This window comes from Poecile atricapillus, chromosome 18 (assembly GCF_030490865.1).
Source record: "Poecile atricapillus isolate bPoeAtr1 chromosome 18, bPoeAtr1.hap1, whole genome shotgun sequence".
NCBI classification, from domain to species: Eukaryota; Metazoa; Chordata; class Aves; order Passeriformes; family Paridae; genus Poecile; species Poecile atricapillus.
Window position 1 is genome coordinate 4,257,140 of NC_081266.1, and position 22,811 is coordinate 4,279,950.

The 22,811-nt window shown below is 40.3% G+C and overlaps 1 protein-coding gene across 3 annotated transcripts in view; it reads right to left on the reverse strand.

The window, feature by feature from the left end:
• PTPRO (protein tyrosine phosphatase receptor type O) overlaps positions 1 to 22,811 on the reverse strand; it is a 146,427-nt gene that overhangs the window by 22,387 nt on the left and 101,229 nt on the right. For all 3 annotated transcript variants that reach the window (XM_058852877.1, XM_058852879.1, XM_058852878.1), the window contains 7 exons: positions 20,371 to 20,482; positions 14,413 to 14,564; positions 11,858 to 11,978; positions 8,271 to 8,410; positions 4,917 to 5,049; positions 3,049 to 3,169; positions 822 to 890 (listed from right to left, as the gene is read on the reverse strand). In XM_058852877.1, coding sequence (XP_058708860.1) covers positions 822 to 890; positions 3,049 to 3,169; positions 4,917 to 5,049; positions 8,271 to 8,410; positions 11,858 to 11,978; positions 14,413 to 14,564; positions 20,371 to 20,482 — 848 coding nt within the window. The remainder of the gene's footprint in view (positions 1 to 821; positions 891 to 3,048; positions 3,170 to 4,916; positions 5,050 to 8,270; positions 8,411 to 11,857; positions 11,979 to 14,412; positions 14,565 to 20,370; positions 20,483 to 22,811) is intronic.

A 22,811-nucleotide genomic window follows, 5' to 3' on the forward strand; every position in this document is an offset into this window, starting at 1 on the left:
TGGAAATGACCACAGTGGTGCCAGTCAGGCAGTTCTCACAGACTTTTACTTCTATAAAGTGAATATTTAATATAAATATATAATATATAAATATACACTGCATAAATTATAGAAAATCTAATAAAATCTATTCTAAAATATATATAAAAATATATAATATAAAGTTAATCCTATAGATTTTCTTTGTTCAAATAATTCTCTTCAGCTAATGGTGACAGTGATGATTTAAGAGTCCATATCAGTGCCTGCAACTCTTGCAGGTGATTTTCTAGATTAGAAAGATATATTTAGGTTTTTGGGGGTTTTTTTGTTGTTATTTTTTCCCAACAGCATTGAACATTAAGTTACAGTATATATTTGAGTTGCCTTATCCTTGTTTTGTAACGAAAGTAAATATTAATTAAAGGCACTGACAATCAGTAATTAGTCATCTACAAATAAGCTTGCTCCTGGATGTAAATTTATGGAAGTGCTAATGAATTTATAAATCAAGTTCCTACGGTTGTGTTATTTTAGGAAATATGTCTGTAAGAGAAAAGGGGAAAAAAAAAAATCCTCCCAAAACACATCTATGCAACTTGGCTGACATGCAAATACATCACTGCCTACTAAAAACAGCAGGTGACAGAATGCATGTCTTCAGTCATCATTCAAGAAATAAAACACATTCAAGGAATAAAATACAACATTAACAAGCCTAGCAGTTTTATCCTAAAGAGGGACAGCAATGACACAAAAAATAAGCACTTTAAGATTACAGATAACATTTGCCAAAAAGGCAGAGACGGGGAAGGAACATAAACTTTGCTTCAAACACTCACCAGTTATAGGGGAGCTTTCCATCTCTCTCTAAAGATGCAAAATTCACAAAGGTCCCAGCCCCACACTCCCTGTTCCAGAAAAACCATTAGGTAAAAAATTACTATTTTTGGATTCACAGCACTTGCAAAGAATTTGATTTATCAGAGAACTTTTGGAGTTGCAGGGAAGTGCTGGACACCCACATCTGTGACTAGGTCTGGGATAATCTGTAATGAACAAAACTAAAACCCCTTAATGCAGTTGTCCAAAACCAGTAAACTTTCAACACCACCTGAGCTCAAACTGCCTAAAAATGCTTCAAAATAATTAAATTCTCAAAGAGGAACTTATCTTCTGTCCAGATTTGTGCTTTCCACAGCCTGGAACAGCAATGGTACACATGTTATATATTTATAATATTTATAATATGTACACATGTTAAATATTTATTTTTCTATAGTAAATATTCACTGTTCCCACTCTAAGAAGTTTTCTAATTGTGTCCTTTTTACAGGATAATTATAGGTAATTTTGAGTTACAAAAATAACTGTAGGGAAAAGAAAAAAAAATCCTGAATAACATTCAGTAGTGTCTTTATCACATTATTTTCAGCTACAAATTATAAACTAACTTGACTGTTTTCTTGATTTAAGCAAACAATTGCTCTCAGCTTCTTACTGGATTTTATTTTTTAAATTTCCTTCTGGGGTGTTTATCTTCTGTGGCTAGAAGCAGTGATGAAGAGAAAAAGCTTTGGGCTGGCTGCACAGCAATTAAATAGGAAAGAGAATTAATTTAGCTGGGATTTTCAGTGAGCCAGTTACATGCAAAAGGAACAAACCATGTTCTCTCAAAAAGATAACCTGAAACGTGTGTGTGATGTGGTCATCTGTTGTATGGAATACATGGGCAAGACACAACACACAGAATGCAGCATCTCCTTGGCTGTTAAATAGATTTTTTTACATAAGTTTGTTTTTACATGAAATAATTTCCTTTCTTGACATAGTAAATGAATATAAAATGTATTACATAGATTATAAAAGGACAAAGACTCTGTGACACCTTCAAAAGCAGTAGGTAAAGCAATTATCAAGGGTTTGGGGAAACTTCCACAGCTCACATAACAACCCACATTAAAGTGAACTGCAGCAGGTAAGATCACCTAGAAAAGGAAATTGAATTTCAATATTCAGCTAGAAATGATTGGTGCAGACTGGCAAATGGTGAGAGAAAGATTCTAGAAAATGTTATCTGTTGGTATGGAAATATCTTCTGTTCCAAATCATATCAAAGACTTGCAGAGAGCCTTGATGTCCTGCTTGTGCCCATTTGCCTCAGATCCTAATTATCATTAATGTTCCTGCCACAAGCCTTTTGTCCTGTGTGACTGCACTCATGGACTCAGTCCTGCAAAGCTCAAAATGAAACAAAGTTTGAGGCTCGTCAGTCAGGTCAAGAGTGAAAGTAGAGGAGAAAACGTGTTCAGCAGCAGCAAAACAACTCTTTTGAAGACACCCTGTTCACAAGCATCTTAAGGAGCACCCACACACAAAAGCATTCTCAGCTGAAACAATTGTTTTTATTTATTATTATATATTTATTACTATAAATTATATATTATAAATGTCATTATTATTTACTATTAATATTTATAGAAATCTAATATATATATTATTATTTAATCACTATTTACATATATATAAATAAAATACTTATTAAATAACAATGTATTTTATATATTTCATATATTACATATTATCATATTACTAATAATTATATATCAATATATAATTATAATTATATAATATATATTGTATATTATATATTAAATTATATTTAATATAATAATATATATAATATAATATATAATTATATATAATATATTATATATACAGTATTATATGTTTTTATAGATGTTTTATATATTATATATTATATATATTAAATTATATGTACTATAATATAATAATATAATATATAATAGATATAATTATATATTTTATATTATATATAAAAATATATATTATATATATTATATATATAATTATATATAATATATTATATATACAATATATATTATATATAATATTATATATATTATTATATATGTACCATTATAATTTATTATATTATTATTTTAATTATATTTTATTGATACTTTTATTAATTTATATATATATATATTTGATTTTTTAAATCTATTTATTATTATTTTTTTGTAATTAGCATCAATCTGGACTTACCTGGCCATCTGTAGGTGTTTTCTCCTGAGTACAACAAGAGTGACCAGCAGGAGTCCAATCAGGAGGATACTGAGGATGGCCAACACGGAGATTACCACGACATTGGGGTTCATCTCAGTGACTGTACATGCAGAAAATGACTCTCAGTTATTCAGTTCAGAAGCACTGACATTTCTGTTCTGTTTTTCACTGAGTTTTGATAATGCTATTTTTTTTAAAATTTATCTCAAAGAGCCTGGAGTGTTAGAGGGAGAAAAATCTACCACAGGAGATAAAGGGAGAGTTTGTGTAACTATTGCTCTCAGAAAAATTTCTTTGGGGAAATGACTTCACTCTGGCATTTTTGTTAAACTTTCACATGTTCTGATTTATTATTTTTTTTTTCCTTTCCAGCTGACATTTACAACACAAGGGAAAATTTTGAAGGTAATACAAAATACAGATATTCATCATCATCAATGTCTCCAAAGCACTTTTCCACTCTGAAGTTGTTCTTCAACAATAATCAATGCTTTTTCTGACCCAGAAGCAAAATAATAAGCTGGGGCTTTGTAAATGGGTTGCAATTGCTTAATTATTCTGGAAAATGACATGCCCAGGGATCCTCCCTCGGGAGCCTTTTGGCTTTGACTGCTGAAGATCCTGCAGAGGATGCCTTTATTCTCTCTGCTGAATGCAGAAAGCCTTAACAGCTTATGATTTTCTTCTTGTTTGGGCTTGGCTGAGGAAACATTTTCCTCCATAAATATCATCAAGCAATACCCTGTTGCTCTGAAAATTAAACCTTTTGATCTTGTTTTCATAGTTTCTAGCTACTTTCCCAGGAAAGTAATTATAAACATAGACGTTTAGACATTTTTTTTAAAGAAACGTCTTTTGATGGACTTTTCTCATCACCAGTGTGATTGGGAAGGTGGTAACCTAACTATGCAATCCCTGGTCATTATTGAGAAACTATAAATACTGGAGTCACAGAAATAAAATCCTTCTTTTTCCCTGTCGTACATTGAACCATGTGAATCATTTCATGTCCAACAGCAGCAGTACAGATGTTTAGCATTGACACCACAAACTACACCCCTGATTTCTAAAACCCAGTACACAATGGAGCCCCCAGGTTACATTTCTCCAAGTCAAGTGGGGCCTTTTCTAAGGGCTTTGCAAAGCTGCTATCCCATCCCATCCCATCCCATCCCATCCCATCCCATCCCATCCCATCCCATCCCATCCCATCCCATCCCATCCCATCCCATCCCATCCCATCCCATCCCATCCCATCCCATCCCATCCCATCCCATCCCATCCCATGGATCCCATCCCATCCCATGGATCCCATCCCATCCCATCCCATGGATCCCATCCCATCCCATGGATCCCATCCCATCCCATCCCATCCCATCCCATCCCATCCCATCCCATCCCATCCCATCCCATCCCATCCCATCCCATCCCATCCCATCCCATGGATCCCATCCCATCCCATCCCATCCCATCCCATCCCATCCCATCCCATCCCATCCCATCCCATCCCATCCCATCCCATCCCATGGATCCCATCCCATCCCATCCCATGGATCCCATCCTATCCCATGGATCCCATCCCATCCCATGGATCCCATCCCATGGATCCCATCCCATCCCATCCCATGGATCCCATCCCATGGATCCCATCCCATGGATCCCATCCCATCCCATGGATCCCATCCCATCCCATGGATCCCATCCCATGGATCCCATCCCCATCCCGCAGCCTTTTCATGATGCAAACAGCCCCCGGGGCCAGCATTACCAAGTGCAGCTTTAGAAAGCAAGGGGGAACAGATGTATCTGGATGAGGAAGAAGAAGAAAGCAGGGAAGTGCTGCTCACCCATGGTGGAAACTGCGATGAAGGTGGGGATGCTGGGGCTGTTGTGGCTGAAGGTGGTCACGCTGCAGTTGTAGGAGGTGGCAGGGGTCAGGCTGGAAATGGTCACGACGTGTGAAGAGACCGTCACAGGTTCCTGCAAACATGGGGAAAAACACACAGGGGTTTGTCTCTCCCCTTATTGTGAGAGCACAGATCAGTGCTCTGGATACCTGACAGGAGATCTGGTGAAAGAAATCAGCACTTTGAAACACAGGAAAGGCAAACCAGGAAAGAGGAACAGGGGTGAATGTGGCTGTAAGAACATCCCAGAGCGCTCCAGGGACCCCAGAGCCTTTTTGGGGAGGAAAGGACTTGTGCTCCAGAGTGGGCTGGTCAGGCACATGCGTGGTAGGGGAAAGCACTGTGACCTCCAGGACATCCCAGAGGTGGGCACAGCTCATCAGTGTGGGAAATAGAAAAACAGATAATTCCACAGATGCTGAAGGGTTCAATCTGCAGCCTTGGAAAGAGTTTGGGTTAATGCAATGATGAAGATACATAAAACATTGGGTAGAGAAATTATAAACTTATGTTCCTAGTAAGAAATTAAGTAAGAAATTATATTAAGTAAAATAGTTGGAGGTTTGAGCTGTAATAATGTGATTTATAGAGCAGGTTAGGGATTTAGAAGCTGTAAATAGAGGTGTGTGTATGAGTACGTGACCTGTCAGCTTATTGGCTAAGAAACAGACACAGTGCAGCAAAATTAAGCAAAGGTGATAGATTATTAAATAAAAACAAGTTTCATTTCAACTGTTTATTGGACCAAAATGTTCTATATTGCTGTGTGAAGAAGAAACCCGTGACTACCTTGAGCTATGGCTGACTTGTTGCTCCTCTCTAAATCTCACACCTTCAGACTGACATCTTATCTGGCTACTTGAGCAATAAATCATCTCAAAGCAAGGTGGTCCCGTGCCTTGTTTTTTGTCTTGACATCCCAAGATCACTCCAGGGACCCCAGAGCCTTTTGGGGAGGAAAGGACTTGTGCCCCAGAGTGGGTTGGTAGGGTGCCCCAGAGGCACATGCTTGGTAGGGGAAAGCACTGTGACCTCCAGGACATCCCAGAGGTGGGCATGGCTCATGAGCTCTGGTTTCTGAGCCACACAGGTAGGAGAAAAACAAGTTATTTTCATTCAAAGAACAGCCAAGGCAGTCCCAACCTCTGCCACAAATGAAATCACAATTCTGATTTGAATGCATGTCATCTCTGCCTGTGAGGCAGCTCCTCTGGGTGTGGAGACCTGTGAGCCCTTTTGAGTGGCAGAGGTGAAAAACAAAGCCAGAGCAAAGTCTTTTGGTAATAATTATGATCAAACACCCTACACCTTAGTTTTTCTAGCCAGCAGAAACTCTTCATAACATATTTATACAATGTGTTAATTACTATGTAAATGCTTTTGTGGATTTAAAATGTTGATAGAGCAAGAGAAAACAAACAAAGCAAGATAAACATATGCACTGAGATAAAGAGACAGATCCTAAAGGCCCTCGTTTTTCTGGACTGTCCAGCAGAACCAGGGTTACACTTGTAAAAACAGGAACACTGAGCCAGAAGAAAGAAGGAGAAGGGAAAGAAGGAGGTTTATGAATGAACCTGTTCCAGATGGGGAATGCAAGATGCTGTAACAAGTCCCAAGCACTGGATATTTGCAAGAGCCTGTTGTCAGTCATGGCCTCATTCTAAGCTCCTGCTGCAGAGCAATTCTGAGGTACATTATGCAGATGAAACCACATGCACATGAGTGTAAAGGAGGAGACTTTTATTGCCTGAGCTGAAAGGAGGAGCCACACTTTGGCATTTGGACTTGGTTGGGTGTTTCCATTTTCCCCTCTGGGAAATTTAAATTAGTCAACTGAAATCCAAGATGTTCAAAATCAGAAAGCTGTTGCTTTTCATTTCATTGATTTAAAGATGTAGGCAAAGGACAAAAGTGTTCATGTAATTAGCATGGAAAATCACGAAGACTTATCACCAGTCTACTTGGAAAGCATCCCTTTTTATAGCTCAGAAATGAGCCCTTCCCAGATTTTCATGGAGACAGAAAAGAGAGTGATGAATCTAACGAGGAGTGAGAGGACAATCTCTGTGCATTATCCAGTGCCAGATGTTCCTGTCAACAATTGGGACACCCCACTGAAGCATCTGCCAAATGAAGCAGTCTTTTCCTGATGTTCTTAAAACAGATCTGCTCTGAGCTGGAGCTGCAGATCCTCTGGTACTTCCCTTGCCTGATCTCATCACTATTTTGAATCTTTGGCAAGTGATGACAATGACCTTTGCTATTCAGTGTGAAAAAGCAGGAATGTAGATGTGGAATCTAAACTATCCAAAAGATTAAAGAGCATGTAAGCATTTTTTTTTCCTTTAGCCATTGTCTGTCTCAATTTAAAAAGAATGTTAAATAATTCAGACTGATCTTCCATAGGATTAAAGAGTGTGCAAATCTTTTGTGGTAATCAGTGGTTTAAGTAGGTAATTTTTCACTTCTTTCTGAATGATTCCCCATGAAGTGTCACAGTCCACATGGGAGAATAATGTTCTGTGGCATGTAATCAGAGTGATTCATTATACCATCAGCTAAAGCACAAAGTAAACCTCACATGTTGCACAGCATTGAATGTCAAGGAATTAAGACTACTACTGCTATTTTTCTCCATTTAAATGCTCTATATTTAAATTAAGTGCTGAGCACAGGTACCTGACTGGACAGAGAGAAAGGGAGGTTCATATGTGAGGTTCAGGAAGTGGGTCTTGAAGAAAATACCCTGAGATAAAATGCATGAGGAGCAGCCACATTTGCATAAAGGTACTCTTGGAATAGCAATGAAGCTCCTACTGAACTTCAGTTAACAGATCTCAAAACCAGGAATAAAGTAAATATTTAAATATTTAAATAAAATTACTTAATAAATTATTAAATATTTTATATTTTACTAATCAATAATTTAAATAAATTTAAATTTAAATAATTAGATACTGTATCAGACATCCCATGACATCTCATGACATCTATTTTCCCTATTCCTTATGGAGCTACCTGACCATTTTTCCTTTCTTGCTCATTGGCATTCCCTTTGTTTTGTGGCCTGTTAGGTTTTACATTTCCATGTGCAGCCAATTCCACTGACACTGCTGGATGCACACAATTTCTCTCCAACCAATATAATCTCATCCATAAAACAGAGGACAACCTTAATATTGCAAAACAAGGAAAATATTTTACTATTTGAAATGTAGCTTTAGTAATTTGGCCTTTACAAGTTTAATTCTGGGATGAAGAGTGGACACCAAAGAAGACACACACACATACCTGGACTTTTGTTTCCTGGCCAGATCCAGCCTGCTGGCAGTAGACTTCAAAGAAATCAGCTACTCCTTCTTCCACCCACAGCAGAGTCACAGAGGTCTGAGTCTTATTGACAGCAAACAGTGATTTTGGAGGGGCTGGTTCTGGTGTAAGAGAAAAATCTTTAATTAAGATTTAAGAGAAAAACCTTTCATTAAGCTTATCTTTAAGTTTCAAGACAACTGAGAAAAATGAAAAAATTGAAAGCAAGGCCTGATTCCCTTCTATCTTTCATTTCCTTCAGATAAAGTCTACCAAAGTAAATCCTCTCATGATGACAAACTACCACTGTAAAATGGGAAGATGATGAAGTGTGTTGGTTTTTCTTCTCTATTTAAACCGTTCTCTATTTGGACAGATGGATAATTACTTCACTTCCCTTTTCAGCAGAGCCCTTGTTTGAGGATGATCAGTGGATTCTATTAATAGAGCAATGTTAGCAGGAACCCCTCCAGAAAAGATCACTGTCCACCTGTTAGCAACACATTTGGCCTGAGAAGGCTTTTCTTCACAGGAGCCTATAAAGAAGCAGCTTCCCACAAGGAAAGGCTGCCTAGGTTCCTTTAATTGCAGAAGAGGAAATATTTAGCCAATTACCAGTTAAAAAAAAAAACAACAACTGTTGTCTTTTTTTTTTTTTCCCCCTTCTCTGGCTAACATTTAAGGGCTCCTGGATCTGTGTTGACTTCCATGAGTTGTAGAAATTCAGAGACCAGGTCTCCAGAGGTCCTCAATTCATTACTTTGATTTTCATTGCTTTTGTGCTGGTGGAAGTGACAACAGGCAAACAAATATAAGTCTGTGGAGCAGGGGACAGCCCTGTGACAAGAGTGATAGATGGAGGGTCTCCTGGGATCATCAGAAATGCTGTGAAACATGGAGGGGGATCTGCACTCCTGTACCCATGTCCAGTGGCCTTGGCTGCTGCCTCCAGGGCCACCTCCCTGCACATGGACCCCTCTGGAGGTCACCCCTTGCTGTCCCCACACCTGAGCCAGCCTGGGGAATGGAAAGCACGGAACAGTAGAGAGAATCTTGAGGAGCAGGAGAGGAACAAACAGCCTAAGCACAGTGCTAACATGAGAGTTACTTTTCCTCCTCAGTATCATTTAAACACCAATGCTTAATCCTGATTTTCATCCTGATGACTTCACACGACAGGTACTGGCAGTCCCCAGCTTTCCACACCTCAGGCCTCCTGGGCTGCTCTGCTTTGCCTTCAGAGACTGTAACATTTGGGTTGTACATTTCTGAGTTGTTCTGCACAGATCTCCTGTTCTGTGGATGTTTAATTAAAGCTGTAATTCTCAAACAGTTACCCTATTTTGGGTTCTGACACACTACATACAATGGGTGATGCACAAGAACATTCTGGGTTGATTTTTTTTCCTTTCACAAATAATTGATTATCCACATTTTGTGAGATGCTGTCACAGGAACCTTGGCACAAGGGACTTGCTCAAGTAGTTATAGACATTTTGGAGACATATCTGATCCTGAAACAATCAGATCTGTGTTCTGGGGTTGGAGTCTGCCCAAGCCATATTGGCATTATGGAAAGAGCTGGGCAGGGACTGAGGCACATTCCCGTGTGTCAGGGAGCTTGGAGTGCACATATTGTCCCTGTGCTACATAGGAAAGTGTCCCTCTCCCATAATTACACACATATATCTGCTCTTGGACTCAGAAACACATTCTATCCCTCACTCCAGGTAAAAAAAAAATGGCCTCAATTAAAACACGAGTTTTGCATTTGGGCAGCACCCCAAGCAAATCCTCCTTTTGCTTCCAGCAAATGGCTTGATTTTTCTGCAGGTGGAGTGTTGCCAGGATGAAGCAAACATCGTGGAGGGAAGAACATTTGGCAGGAATGCTTAAGTGACTGCCAAGTGCTGAGTCGTCTATCACTTAGAGTCAGCTTCCACTACTGCTAATTACAACTCCCATTGCTCCCCCCAGAAACAGAGAGAGGGAAAACCTCTGGCAAAACATCCCCAATTTTGTCTGTTCAAAGTTCAAACATCATAAAGGAAAATAAAAAATAATAATAATAAAAAAAATCAAACTCAACCCAACAGAAAAACCCACACCCAAAAGTTTAGAAGGAATTTGAATTGGAATGGAATTGGAATGGAATTGATTCCACCTTCTCTTTGTTGTTACTGAAGGGCAAAATACCCATCCAAGCCCAATAAGAGTGTCCATCCATAAGGAAAGAACAACTCTGCTGCAGGGTGTACAACATGGATAAAGCTTGTGGATCTGTCTGAAAGATAAAGTTAGCTGGTATTTTGAATTACCACCCTAAAATATTTGGACAATGCTAGCAGGAGTAATATCACCCCCTAAACATTCACCCACTCGGTCAGCAGGAACAAATGCACAGCCACAAGGCTTGGGGAAAACTCTGGATATGGTTTGCACAGGGAAAAGAAAACTCATGGAATTTGTCTGGGTCTTTCAAATATTGCCTTTGGTAAGAAGACCTGCAAGAACTTCAGGTTGTTTTGTCTGTAGTTTGCCTCAGCATCATGAGTTAAGAATGCTGAGAAACATCAATGGACAGTGCTTGTTTTCAAGGCATCTAATCCAATTAGAAATTATAGAGTCCTTTAAATTCACTTCTCTTCACAGTGACTCACAAAAGGATTATTATTCATGTAGAGAGGATAATCCACTCTGAAATTACAAACTCTTCCTTACTCACCTTCTCAGTGGAGCTAAAGCCTGTAAAAGCAGTTTGGCACACCTGGAAATTACAGTGTTTCAGGTACCTAGGGCTCAACAACTCCACATACACTCAAAAGAGAATTAACATTTCTTAATGGTGCAGTGTCCAGTCTTCCTCCCAAGTAAAGAAAGATATTAGGTAGAAACTAATTTGAAACTTCTGAAAAATTTGAAAATTCGAAACTTTTACATTAAGGATCATGCTCTCGAGTTTTCTTTTGTTTTTATGAGTATATTACATGTATTTCTCTAAAAATGAAGCTGGCTTCCCCATTCACAAATCTGACTATTTTTATAAAGAATGCTGTCATTAATTTGTATTTAAGGATAAGATTTTGGTGTAGAAAGACTTTGCAGATGTCCAGGAGGGGAGACAGGAAAGGAGACCAAGTGGCAGAGAGATGTAGAAATAATCTTGCCAGAAACAGAAAAGTAGAAAGGAAGGCTCTGCTTTTTAGTGAAAAGTTCATCTGTGAATCCTGAGTTGCCCCTTTTCAAAACCTACATGTGTTCAAGACCTTAGACAAGCAACTATGAAGTTGACTTGTTCTCTCAGCAAGCCACTAAGTGATTTCCACCCTCCTATTTCCATTTACAGTCAAATTTTGCCACTCTTGAGCAAAACTGTTTTAGGAGAGTAGCTTCACACACAGGCATGAGACAATCTTCACAGCAAGGTGAGGTGAAAATTGCAGCTTGGCAAGAGAAATGGGCTCACAGGTACATAACTGAAATAAGGAAGGTGCTGCATCTGCTGACAGAGTTACTTTACAGTCAAATGAGTGGGGTGAGTTAATCATTTATGAACAAGCACTTCTTACCCAATTTCACAAGTTGGGGCATGGAAGTATTGCTGCCTCTTTCAGTACAAGCAGTCACTGAAAGGTTGTAAATGTCCCCTGGAGGCAAGCTCAGCACTGCAGTCATCACATTGCGTGTTACCTGAACAATCAAGAGACACCAGCTTAAACATGGCACAAACCATACAACTGCCCCACAGAACGAACCTGGGCACTCAAAATACTGCAGAGAAAGTCCTGTGCATCACAGCAGATGTCTTCTGCATGCTCCGAGCTTGTGGCATCAACCAGCTCCCACTGATATCACCCACAAAACCAGAAGAGCACAATGCAAAAAGAAGACAATTTTTGGCTGCACTTTCTATGTGACCAGTGAAAATTAAAAGAAAAAATAAATTCTCCCTCACACCACTGAGAGCATCTAGGTTCCTCAAGCTGTGCAAAATGCTAAACAAGCTGTGGACTTGAGTCTATTGCAGTTTTAGAGGAATTTAAATCAGGTCAGACACCTCAAAGAAGAGCACACAAGCCATGTGTAGGCAAGCCTTTATATATCCTACAGACCTGAAAATTAAATCCATCTGGGCAAGTCTAACACCTCTTGGAGACCTGTTGACTTGACAATGGATCTCAGGGTCTGGCTTCAATCATCTGCAAGTTGAAACCAGATCCAAAACTGAGCTGAATCTCAAAAGACTGAGAGTAACTTCTTTTTATTTTAGGGTAATCTTCCCACTTCTCCAGTCGTGGAGAAGGATGCAGAACTTGGAACACGCTGTTTTTCAGAGCACTTCTGGACTATCTATAAAGGGCCCATTCAAGAATCTCATGCTGGTTTTTAACTTAATTCTCAGGCTGAAGCTTTCAAATGCAAGAAAAACTGAAGCACTCTGAATAAAGGCCCATAGGGATTTGTACATAATTTTCATCACTTCTCTAAAAACTGACCAGATTCTGTGGAGTCTTGGGAAATGCAAAGGGAGCAAGAAGAAAAATCACCATTTTCTGACAGTGTTACCTATTTATTTCAATAATGCCACAGGAAAAATAACTATACTAACAATCATAGTAAAATCACATTATGGTATTACAATATAGCATGAGTTTTAAAGGGAGCAGCTTCTGAGAGTGACTAACAGAGCTTGGGAGAACAGGCACACCCTGAAGCCTCCAGATGTGTACCCACACTCATCCATATGAACAGAACCATAAAAGTTAGCTAGAAATAGGTAGGTTTTTGCTGGATTTTCCTAAAGAATACCCTCTGGGTTCCCTTGTCCTACAAGGCAATATAAAGACTATATATATATATAAGGAAATATAAATAGAAACATTTGTAAAAACATCCCTAATGCTTTAAAGTTTTATTTATAGATATACTATATTGTAGATACTCTCTAATTCGAATATTTTGTTTAATCTGAAATTACATATTCAATTTTTCTTTTAATTTATTTCAATTTTCATATTAAATGTTTATTTTATATTTATTTAATCTACCATTTTCATATTGTTGGATGGTAGTGAAATCAGATTTTTTCCTGAAAGAATAATAAGCTTACAGAAAACATGACTTTTTGAAGGAAGAGACAAGAGGGATAGCATTGTGAAATTTTGCTTTTTTTGGAGTTCAATTGACAGAATATTTTATTTGTAGGACAAAAATGAAAATCTAGTTTTCTTCCCTGTTTGAAGTAAGGATCCAAATCCTGAAAGTTCCTGCTGCTCAGAAAGGTTACCAGTTCTCCTAATCATATAATTAGATTCATGCTGCAACAAGCTCCATGGTGCACTCTTGCAGCCACAAGGAATCTAATAAAAGACAGGATGTTCCACACAAACCCAAATGAAAATTGGTGGCAAACTTCCACTTCTGCTGAAAATACACTTCCAGTTTTCCAAATGCTCGAGAGAATGTATCAAGAGCACACTTGAGCATCTAGCAAGTTTTCTCAGTACATTCTGGGTGAAATCTTCATCCCATCAATTAGTGGAGCTCGTATTCAAACATAAAATGAAGAACAGGGAATTTATGAGGATAAAGTCAGAAAATGGGAAGTGACAGTACTTGAACAAACGAAAAAAACTCAGCCAGTAGTTTGCTCTGTTTATTAATAAATATAAACAGAAAATACCATACCTGTATAAAAGAATACTCTGTGGCTTCTACCAAACTTGCTGGAACTTAATAATTGAAGATGTTGATAATTTATGTAATTTTAAAGGAGTTTAAAAACTGTCTGAAGCTGAGAAGTTTTTAAACTCCGTTAAAATTACATAAATTATCAACACCTTCACTAGATCACGACAGAAACACTTTGTCCACTGGTTGTTTTGAGGGCTCCAGTTTTTGGAGGTGCATGCTAGCACTGGGAAATAACTTTTACTGATTTCTACCAAACTTGCTGGAACTTAATAATACAAAGTTATCAGAGTTTTCAAAATTTTTCTGACTTATCAACTCAGGACAACAAACCAACTGAACAAAAACCCAGAAAAAACAAAACAAACCCACCTAAAACCTCACAAAAAACCTGAAGAAATGGACACCACCCACTTTCCACACTGATACTTACACTCTTCTTGATTTTTTTCTTTCCTTCTGCAACAACCATCCAGTGCAGCATCCTGGAATGAGAAAGGTCGGGCCCATCTCCTCCGTAGGTCCAGGTGACGTACAAAAGGTGGTTGTAATATTCTACAGAGGTAATTTTGGGTGCCACTGGTGCTGAGGGAAGAAGGCAAGTGTGTTACAGACAGGGTCTAACACGGCTGGTTAGCAAATCCAGTGATAAACTTTTGCCAAAGGATGCTGTCATGAGAATATCACAAAGCTATCAGGAAAGGAACATTAAAAGCTACTGCATTTGAGCACTAGCTGAAGGATATGAAAACCATCATTTAACCTGGGAGATAATCAGAACAAAAATACACTTCTTTTTGCCATCTTTTAGTTAAAAAAAAAAAAAAATCACGGCAGATAGAAATAACTTTTTGTCACATTTGCTAGTTGAATTCAAATTTAAGTTAAAAGCCTCACATGTTGCTTCACTGTGTTAGTGAACTGAAAAGAAATAATGAATTGTTATATTTATAGGTTTTCTATAGGAAAAGAAATATCTTTTCACTGAGCTTGCATATTTCTAGGAGGAAAAGTCCAACCCCTGCAGATTTCCAAAGAGCAATTTTTGCATGAGAAGTTCTGACCACCTTTGTTCCCAGGGTGGAAGGGAGGAAAAAAGGGCCCCATTAGGACCCAGTTGGTTTCTTAGGAGGGGTTTTTATGTTCTGGGGCTGCCAGCAGGGCCTTGGCAGACACAGAGTAACTGTGTCACAGAGTCACTCAGGCTGGAAAGGACCTTCAGGAGTGAGGCCAACCATAACCCAGCAGTGCCACATCCACCACCAAACCACGACCCTCAGCACCACATCCACCACCAAACCACATCCACCACCAAACCACGTCCCTCAGCACCACATCCACCACCAAACCACATCCACCACCAAACCACGTCCCTCAGCACCACATCCACCAACAAACCACATCCACCACCAAACCACGACCCTCAGCACCACATCCACCACCAAACCACATCCACCACCAAACCACGTCCCTCAGCACCACATCCACCAACAAACCACATCCACCACCAAACCACGACCCTCAGCACCACATCCACCACCAAACCACATCCCTCAGCACCACATCCACCACCAAACCACGTCCCTCAGCACCACATCCACCACCAAACCATGACCCTCAGCACCACATCCACCACCAAACCACATCCACCACCAAACCACGTCCCTCAGCACCACATCCACCACCAAACCACATCCACCACCAAACCACGTCCCTCAGCACCACATCCACCACCAAACCACGACCCTCAGCACCACATCCACCACCAAACCACATCCCTCAGCACCACATCCACCACCAAACCACGACCCTCAGCACCACATCCACCACCAAACCACATCCCTCAGCACCACATCCACCACCAAACCACATCCACCACCAAACCACGACACTCAGCACCACATCCACCACCAAAACACGTCCCTCAGCACCACATCCACCACCAAACCATGATCCTCAGCACCACATCCACCACCAAACCACGTCCCTCAGCACCACATCCACCACCAAACCACGACCCTCAGCACCACATCCACCACCAAACCACGACCCTCAGCACCACATCCACAGGGCTCCCAGGCAAGGACTGGGACTCAGCCACCTTCCCTGGCTGGATCTCTCATCAGCTGACACCTGCAGAAGGACAGCAACCTCCAGAGGAACTCCTCTCCTCCTAAAATGGGTGTTTAAGATGAGGATTCCCTCTGGGAGGTGCCATGAACTGTAGAGGGAGCACAGCTGGCCAGCTGACCTTGACTGCCAAATTCAAAGGTGCAGGACCCCAGAGGAGAGTTAAATGAATTAATTTAAATTAAGTTAAATTAAATTAATAGTGAATAGAGACCCAGAAGTGACAATCAGTGGTCAGTGAAGATCTCAATGCCTTCCCCTGGAGATATGAGTAGGAAAACCTGGATACAACAGGGAAAGGTGTGAATCTCTGTGCTTGGCCAACTCTTGAGGAGCAGAGTTGGGGAAATGCTGTGAACTGCCTGGTCTTCCTCTCAAAAGCCCTGCTGTGTCCAGAGCGCTCGTGGCAAGGCAGATGAGCAGAGCCCTGGATGCCAGCACAGCTGGGGGGACAGGGAATGCAGGATGGCCTCGGAGCTCGGGTCTCTTGGAAGGGGCCACAAGATGTCACTGCTGCTTTCACAAAGGCTCCTTCCTCTTTGGCATTGAGAGGAGTGTTAGACAACAGGTTTACTGAAGTAAAGGCAGGCAGCAAATGCAATGCACAGACAATTTAGGGACATTTAGAAATGTTTAGTAAGACTATTCTCCCAAATTAATCTTGAAAATATCATTTTGTGCTGTTGAGGAGAAGCAACCTGATTTAGTATAAAATCCTTAAAGCAGTGTTTAATTTTTAAATTAAAAGAAATATAAATTAAATAAAAGTAATTTAAATTAAAAGAAATTAAAGTTCCTTGTCCATCCCTGTGCATGGATTGTGTATTCCTTACAGCTTAAGGCCGTGACTGACACGAATCTGATACACAAATAATGATTTCCCCCTGCACCTCATTATTATTCATGGTATGCTTTCGCAACAGTGAATGTCCAGGATATGTCAAATGAGACTGGGGCCAGGGCTGGTGTGACCACCACAAGGTTCTGGGGAGCACAGAGAGGCTGTGGGAAGTCACACCCTGCTGCTGACCTGCTCAGAAGCCACCCATGGGACCAACAGGCAGCACACGTGGTGCTTGTCATCAGCACCAGGAGCCTTGCTCATTCCTTTTGCTTCTCCAAAGATAAAAGCATCCTCATTGTAAAAAGCAGATGCTGGTGGTCTAAAGAGCTCATGGTTGTTTTAAATCCAGCTGTTTACAGCAGGTGGCATTAAAAACCCATTAGTCACCACAGCAACGCTGGCAGCACCACGATCTCTCCCTGCGTAGAACAACGGCGTGCAACTGCTGCTGCAGGAGCTGAGAGAACAAACGCTGCTCCTCATAAGGCTCTTGGATCCCCCAAAACTCCCCCACGCTCCTGGGGACACCTCTCCAGTTGCTGTGGGAGAGAGCTACATCTCATCACCCCAAGTGCTGCCGTTCAGTGCAGCCCCAGCCTGGCTACAGAGGGATCATGAGGAAATGTCTGCTCTGAGCCTTCTGCAAGCTGCATCCTCAAACTCCCAGCTGAGCCTTCTACTCTGCTTCTGAAGCTCAAGTTTATGCTCCAGGTGTGGAGGCTGGCTCTCCAGTTACACACAGAACTGGCAGATGGGCTACTGTCAAGCCTACAAAACCTCCACTCCAGGATTTTTAAAATTTAGGGCTTTTTGGTGGGCTTTTTTGTTGGTTTGTTTTAATTCCTGTCAATCTGTGCAGGGGAGGTGGCGTTGTGCAAAATGACGCAGAAAGGGACCAAGTGCTCCATAAAACCTTCTGCAAGAGGCTGAGGTTGAGGAAGAACTCTCAGTCCCTTGGTAACTTAAAGCCATGAAAAGGCAGCACCTACTGGGGACAAACATTTCAAACCTGCAAACATGACAAGCTGGCAAGCCTCAAAAGTTAGCCTGGCTGCAGCTCCTGGGCAAAGCTGAAGAGATTGCAAGTAAAAAGGCAATCAGAGGACAGGAGTGCATTTAATGCTCACATTCAGTGCTGACCATCTATTGGTAAGTGCTTGCAATTTGACCAAATCAGCTTTCTTTGTGAGGACTCTTCGCTTAAAATCACAGTGTGATTTTAATACCTCATTGCTATTCAGCAATTTCATCAATACCCTGAAAGTAAAAGCAGCATTGATGAACCATGCAATTAAAATGGCAACTGGCAGAGGAGGGCAGGATTTGGACAGGGCTGAGCTTTGAAATATTGCCCTCTAAGCTGGGCCTGCTCAAACAAAGTGAATTTCAAAGTGCCAGGGGTGAAGTTGGGTCTGTTGGAAAATAGCATGTAGCCAACAAATGATAAATTCTGTTAGGAGCCATAAAATAGAAATCAACACAGACCTCCAGTGTGATGATGCAGGAAATGCAATCATCTAGATGCACAAACAGGAGAGCTTTGAATAGAGAGCTGATTGTGCCTCTATAGGAATATTCAGCAGGCTGGTATTACACTTTCAGTTTCTAGGTACTTTAGTAAAGACAGTAAAAACTAGGGAGCCAGAAGTGGGGGAAAAAACTAACAGAAAAACACCTAAAAGTGAGAGTGCCTGAACAGTCCCTTCAATCAGTAAAAGTGCAAAAAATATTTTGGACTCGATATTAAAACCAGAAAAATTCAGGTCAGAAACACAGGGTATAAACCCTTGATAATAAGAGAAATTAACTACTGATGCAACATTCCAGTTGGATATTTTCACTAAAGACCAGATGACCTTCTCTAAGAGAGGTTTTGCCAGTCACAAATGGATGATATTTAGAGGTTCATCCATTTGTGATTTTGTCTGCATCTGCTAGTTAAAAAGTTGATTCATTTTTCAGTTAAGAGCAGTAGCAGTCTTTCCTGTCATCACTTAGAGATCCAGACTGGTATTGATGACAGATTATATTTCATGAGACCCTTAATCTCCCTCATTCCTGCTGCAAGTTTCTGGAGATACAAAACTGAAGCATCCCACTGGAACGTTTCCACTCTAAAACGCTGAACCTGGTACCCAAATCAGTTGGAAAAGACATTTTTTCCCCTCATACAGCAACCAACCAGCTGGAAAATTGCTTCTTCACAGTGCTACAGAAAAGCTGATTGATGCCAAAGGACAATGAATATCCCTGGAGACCCTTCACAAGGTTCTGAAACGCTGGGAAAGTGCCAGAATCTGTCAGCAGATGTGGGATCAGGTATCTGAGCATGGGAGGGTTTCTGTTGACTTCACTGGAGCTACAACTTTAACTGCTGATGGCTTTTCTCTCCTGGCTCTCTGGGCCACAGGCTCTGTATAAAATCATCATTACAAAAGGGTCATATTCAGCAACTTTTTCAGGTACATTGTCCAGCTCTCCAAAGAGAAAATCTGGAACTAGGCTGGTGCCTGCTTTGGAGTGAGTGGCTGGGACATTATACCCTGATTTTCCTTCTAATTTGATTCCTACAGATGGAAAAGAAAAGTGAGTCATACTTCACTGTGTCTCACAGTAAAACTGAATTTTTACTGCTTTCCAGCACCTAAACTTCAGCAAGGTGAATTAAACAGTGACACTTGGAAGCAAAATGATTCAGTGGAAAGCTCTGACTTTGGCCTAACCATCCTGGATGCTCGGAACACATGGCATGGTGCTAACAGGGCCTCTTTTGTGCTGCTCCCTCTATGGCTGATCTGTTGGACATGTTGAAGATTCAAATCCAAAGAATCTGCCAAGAGATGCCAGAGTGTGTTAAATCCATGGCTGGTCCCAGGGGGAAGAGGGAAATCCATGTGGGTTTATCAGCTCACTCATCTTGGTGCTGCACAAGTCGTGCTCTGGCCTGGGGATTACCAGGAGGGTGATAAAGGAGGAAAAAAAACACCTGGGAATGTTGCAGATAAATGAAAAAGTGTTTCATAATATTGAGAAACCCAAGAATTCAGGTTTACTTGTTTATATGTCAGCTTCTCCATGTGTCAAATGTATGGTGTGGTAAAAGTTGAGCAGGACCACTGGAGCCATGCACTCAGCTGATGGAGGACTGCAACAGAGCAATCAAGCACTGTGCTTGCCATAGGAAAATTTTATTTATATGTTCATTTAAAGCAGTCCTCAGAGACTCAAAAACAAAATAATAAAAAACCCAAACACAAAACCCAACCAACCAACAAAAAAACAACCCCAAAAAAATCACTTAGCCTATAAATATCCTAGCTTAAAATATCTGTAGGTGAAACACAGCACCCAGGACAGATTTTCTCAGTGCTTCTGCCCCCAGGAGCACTCCCACAGTGTTCTCAGCTGGCTGGTTACCTGTTATGAAGCTGATGGTGGAGCTGTCACAGCAGCTCAGCTCTGGGTCCCCCCAGGTCACCATGGTGACCCGGAAATTGTAATACCAAGCAGGCAGCAGGTTGGCAATTCTCTGTAAAGGGACAAAACACAAAGAGCAGCTCAGGAGACAACTCACCAGCACGAGGCAGGACTTCTGAAACACAACAGGATTTATAAACCTAGTGCCCATGCTCATTCTTCTCAGCTCCCATGACTTCCTTCAGTGGAAATCTCTGAAATTTGGCCTTTCAATTTATTAAAAAATCTGTGTAGGGGGAGCAAAGAGAGTTGTGATGGCTCTGCTGCTCATCCACATCCACCTGGTCACAGGCTCTGTCCACCACGGGAACCTCAGAGGATTTCCAGGGTGGTAACAATCCTTCACACAAAGCAACCTTCTATCACAATTCCAGTGTGATGATGGCAAAATATTTAACTGGAAAATGCAGGTGTTTCTAGTTTGATTAAAAGGGGTTGGAGGATAAATTAGAAGCGACGTTTTTGTCTCAGATATTTCAAAGATGTATTTTTTTTTCCAATTTTTCAAGTGTATTTCACTTTCTAGTATCATTTATTATAAATGGAATAAGAATGAAACATAAATTACTTATGAGACATAAATTATATATGTAAATATAAATGAGATATAAATGAAGTGTAAAAAGCATTATGTTTTATATTATAGTATTGTGTGTAATATTTAAGTTAAAATTCTGATTCTTCCACTGACAGCACAGAACATTTAAGATATTGATGTTTAAATGAAAAACCTCTTGATATTTTTGAAATTCAAAATAAAAGCAAATTGAAAACAATGAACAATTTCAACAATGTAGAAATTGCTGTTTTCACAGATCTCTGTTGTTTGCAGTGGCCTTTTTTCTCCAGATACTACAAGGCAATTCAAGTGTAGGTAGTGCAATCTGTTCTTTTCATGATTTTTGGAAGTTGTATCCACATTGACACCAAAATCTTGAAGATGCTTGGACTTTTTCTGCCATGCCCCTGGTGTCATACTGAAAATACCAACATCGCTTTGACAATTTTCAAGTGAGTTGCAGAGCACAAAATGAATGAAGCAACTAAACAGAGAGAAAAGACAAATCCAATTCCACAGATTCTTATAAAATGTTAACCCTCCAGGAAATAATACTTGATTTTTGATTACATTGATTTTTGATTCTTCTCATTGATGCTTCAGAACAAACTACTCAGAGGTGTTAGCAGCTCATAGGGATCAGTGGGATTCTGGAGCACCACTAGAGAACCCAAACAAAAATTCACCAGTCCCTACCTGAACACTAAATGCCACAACAGAAGAACAGGGAAACATTCCTTTCCTAATTCAGGATTAGTCTTTACAATCATCCTTGAAGAAAGCTCACTTCAGCTGTGATACAGCACTGTTGAACTTCAGATTGAAATCCAGACAAAGGAATTCCACCTTGACTTCCCTGAGCAGGATTTGTAACAGTAAGGGACAACATCATCTCCTTTCCTAATGAACCACATTAACTCTGCATGATAGCTTTATTTCTTGGATGACTTAGATCACTCAGCTATTAATCTATTTGTGCTGAGTCATGATTACAAGATATTAATTACCAGTTTGGGAAGTTATTTTTGTTTTTAATTTCCCTGGAGATTTATGTGCTAGATTTATAGTCATATACCCAATTACAGGAAAGCTGCTGGAGCCAAAATGACTCCACAAATGGTATTATGCAAATCAATTACAGTAAATCACTGTGGCTCTCACCAGCAGCAGAAGTTATTGCTATCTTTTTTGCATACTCATAACTTTCTGAACAACTAATTTCCGCTGGAATCGCTTTCTGTCTCGCCCTACAGCAAAGTCTGAATAAAATCTTTTCACCTTCTCCAGGAAATAATGGAAAAGAGGAGGAAAATTTCACTTTATATCTGCAAAGACACCTGTGAATAAATAAATACATGTGTCAATGTGTTCTGGTAGGGCCCAGCTTTCACCTGGTTAAAACCCAGGCCTAAGATTTTGCAGCTTCAGAACCATGGAAGTTTTTTTTGAGAAAAACCACAGCTAAGCTTTCCACATGGCACACTGCAAGACCAGCCTGCAAGCCCCAAATCCATACCATCAATATTAATTATGTAGATAAGCCTTTGGACTGCACCCCCCGAGGAGATGATGGAACTTTTAAAGCCTTGACTGACTGACCCACAAACTGAAGCTGCCTCTGGACTTGCTGAACAGCAACAATAACAAAAAAAAACCAAAAAAAAAAGAGGCTAATCTCCTGTCTCATTGCTCTGCTTAAAATTTAGCATGGTTCAGCTGGCAGTGCTTTACTTTAGAACAGAAAATGCCTCCAGCATCCTTGGCCATTTTCTCTGCTTTGCTGGGGAAAAAATGCCCAGGACTTAAAGGCATAAATACATAT